At 44.1% G+C, this 3,230-nt stretch overlaps 1 protein-coding gene across 1 annotated transcript; it reads right to left on the minus strand.

The window, feature by feature from the left end:
• Positions 1 to 314: 314 nt before the first annotated feature.
• Positions 315 to 1,013, minus strand: LOC110881152. The gene has a single exon (XM_022129506.1). The coding sequence runs from the start codon at positions 1,011 to 1,013 to the stop codon at positions 315 to 317; it is 699 nt and encodes a 232-aa protein (XP_021985198.1).
• Positions 1,014 to 3,230: the final 2,217 nt, after the last annotated feature.

The raw sequence follows: 3,230 nt of genomic DNA on the forward strand, positions 1-3,230 counted from the left end.
CTAAGACTAAAGGGTATGGTTAGGCTCATCCCCACGGGGATGAGCCTCCACGTAGGCGCCACGTAGGCGGCTCGTGGGGGATGAGCCTCCATGATATTTGAGGGGGATGGAGGATGGGGCCCCACCTCATTATTTTATAATTTCCTAAGTTTTAATTTAATAAGTTAATAAAAACTTTATAAAAATTAAAAAATACAACATAAAACAACATAAATAATTTCATTTCATAACATAAAAAAAAATTACATTTCCTAAAAAAAAAAATTACCGAAAAATTAAAAAAAATTACATTTCATAAAAATAAAAAAAAAAACCTACAACGTCCATTTTTTCATCACTTCTTCCTTCATCCTCCGATAAACCACTCGTTCCTCCTCCGGAACCGAGTCGAGATCCAACCTCATAGTCCTAAAATCCTCCGCTCGAGCTTGGTCGGCCGACACGGTTTTCTTGTGAGTGTATTTTTCGCCCGCGAACTCTTTAAACGAACGGAATTCGTTTATCAACTCGTCCATTTTCGCCGATGCCTTCGAGCCGCCCCCTCCACCCGAGCCGCCCCCTCCACTCGAGCCGGCCCCTTTGCGCTTTCCGACCGCCTCTTTTTTTGCTTTGTCCCTCCCGGTGGGACGTTCCGCCTCGTGAATGGGCAACATGTCCTCGTCATCTTCCGGGTCGTCGTTTATGTCGATTTGACAACGAGCGGTGGAGCCTCCCGCACTATAACTTCCAGACTCGGAAGTTTTAGTCCGTTTGGCGGTTGCTACCTCATTTGGAATCGGCGTCCATTTTTGTTCTTTCCTTACTACGTTCCATGCTCGGAAGTGCGGGAAAGGCTTTGGATTTTGAGAGTCCCACTTAGCGATAGCAAGGTTAAGAATGTCCGACTCGTTACTCCCGCTAGGAGGACAAGTGTAAATTTGGTTATAAACTGCGTTAAAGTTATTGATGATCTTGCTCATTTTACGCCACTTGCCCGAGACGGCTTCTACATCACGATCCGAGCTATGCTCCATAATCTCATGAAATTTAGCCGTTGCCTTCTTCCAAAAACTATCACCCGTTTGATTGTTTCCTAAATTTTAAAAAACAATGCGTTAGTAAAAATAAAAAATAACAATTTTTAAAATTTAAATTAAAAATTTAAACTTTGGTTCATACCGAGTGTCACACCCCCAAAATCCACCTGCGGAACACCACCGCTTGGGGGCGTGACTGACCAGGATCCAGCCACCAATTATACTGAGCAATATAATTAAATAACATAAGTAATACTCACCAACCACAAGGTCAGCAAATATCATAGTCAAAGTTCAAAAGTTTTAAGTTTAAATAATAGTTCAGATAAGTAGCGGAAGCATAGGCAAAATAGTTCAGAACAAGATTCTTAGTTCGAGTTTGTTTAGAACCCAACACACGGGTTAGACGACCACTACACATCCGCAAGCTGCAAGCTCCTGAATCACTGGGTACCTGCAAAGCATGCAGTAGGGTATCAACATAATGTTGGCGAGTCCACGAGATGTCAAGTTTTAGTTTTCGAAAACGTAAGTTGTTTAGATAAAAGCATTTATAATCACGTTGTGGGGAGCTACCCCATCTGTAAGCTCACTAAACTGTAGATACCGAAACTGTTGACGGAAAGTTGTTGTGCCCCGAGTCAATGTCTATCGTCATTGACCAAGATGCAAGGTCTACTAGTTCACGCCCGATCTCCCCCGGTCACGGTGTGAGGTTGTCAAACCTAATAGCGCTATCAACTAATAACCCGTTCGCCCCCGGCGATTAATCGGTACTGTAAGTAGGGACTTAAGGTGATAGAGTTTCGTTTAGCTTGGCTAGTTGTGATTTATAAATAATATCCAAACGTATCTCCCCCAGAGACAGTAAATACCCATTCGGATTTCCCCCGGAAGTAATAGTTCAAAATTATTTTTCCCAAAGTTGGCAGTTTGTCCGTGTCCCTCCTTGGGACGCATGCTTTTAGTGTGTGAACTCACCTTGGGTTGCTCGGCAGATTAGGTTACTTGTCAAACACGCTGGTCACCACGTCCTAACATGGTTACCAGTATAGGTCAGGTTTGGGTACAGAGAATGTCACGTATATTTTACACCGAATCTAGCACATAGCATGCATACACACAGTTACATGTTGAGTTATTGGGCCTGCTCTACTATTGGATCAGTCAACAGTAACAACTAACACATAGTTCAGTTAAACAGGCAGCCCAAACAAATCACGTTGTGGCCCAATAACTAAAGTGAGCAGCCTAGTCGAGACAAGGTTGTAACGCCCCGTATTTACATATTTCCATGTTTAATAATAATAATAAAATAATAATAATAATCAATTACGACAACTCTCGGAATTTATCGGGCCACTCAAACACTGGGATTGGGATTGTGGGCCTTGGGCCCAAGCCCAAAACCCACTAAACAAACCCTAGACGTATAAATTTGTAGTGTGCCTTATCCTCACCTTATCTCTATTTTTTTGAAATACCAAACACAAGACAACCCGCACAACATCACTGGCCTTTTCATCTTCTTCATCTAGAACCCTAAAACCATTTCTTTTCTTTTACATCAGCAGCCGCACACATGTTCCCTCCTATTTCTTGTTGTCTGCTTGAACACAACACTTACACAAAAAATTGGAGAGCAGAGCTTTCATCAAGCCCACACACCCTCAACAGATTAACCCCTCTCCCCTTCCTCTCCCTCCGATCGCTCTCACCGGCCGGTCATATCCCACACCTCTCGACACTCACTCCACTCTTGCTCTCCTCTCTCGACGTATCTGCTCGGCCGGCCACCAATCTGGTGGCGGCGCACTAAGAACGAGACAGCAGCTAAGACGCCGACAACGGTGGTGGTGACCAACGGTTCTGAGTTTCAGGTGACTTGGGACTCGGTTCAGGTTCGAAATTAGGTTAGAGTCCGGTTTGGGTTTTCCGGTGAGGCAGCAACGGCGGCGATATTCGTGGATTGCCGATGTCACGGTAAAATGCCCTCCTCTCGTTTCTTTTTTTTATTCTTTTATTTTGGTATGAAGATGACGGTGTGTTGACTGTCTGGTTGATTCAAGCTCGGGTTCAAGATTGGAACGGGCCAGCCTAGTTACTCGGGTCTCGTGGTTTCAGTTTCAGTTATGTTCGGTCAGGTTTCATGCTTCGGGTCTTGGTTCTGTTCAGTTTCAACATTGGTCGGGTCAGTTTTGGTTCTCGATTCCG

The sequence above is a fragment of the Helianthus annuus genome, chromosome 10 (genome assembly GCF_002127325.2).
Source record: "Helianthus annuus cultivar XRQ/B chromosome 10, HanXRQr2.0-SUNRISE, whole genome shotgun sequence".
Taxonomy (NCBI): Eukaryota; Viridiplantae; Streptophyta; class Magnoliopsida; order Asterales; family Asteraceae; genus Helianthus; species Helianthus annuus.

Coding starts and splice junctions, on each gene's coding strand:
- LOC110881152 (XM_022129506.1), bottom strand. CDS start 1,013: ATGGAGCATAGCTCGGATCGTGATGTAGAAGCCGTCTCGGGCAAGTGG.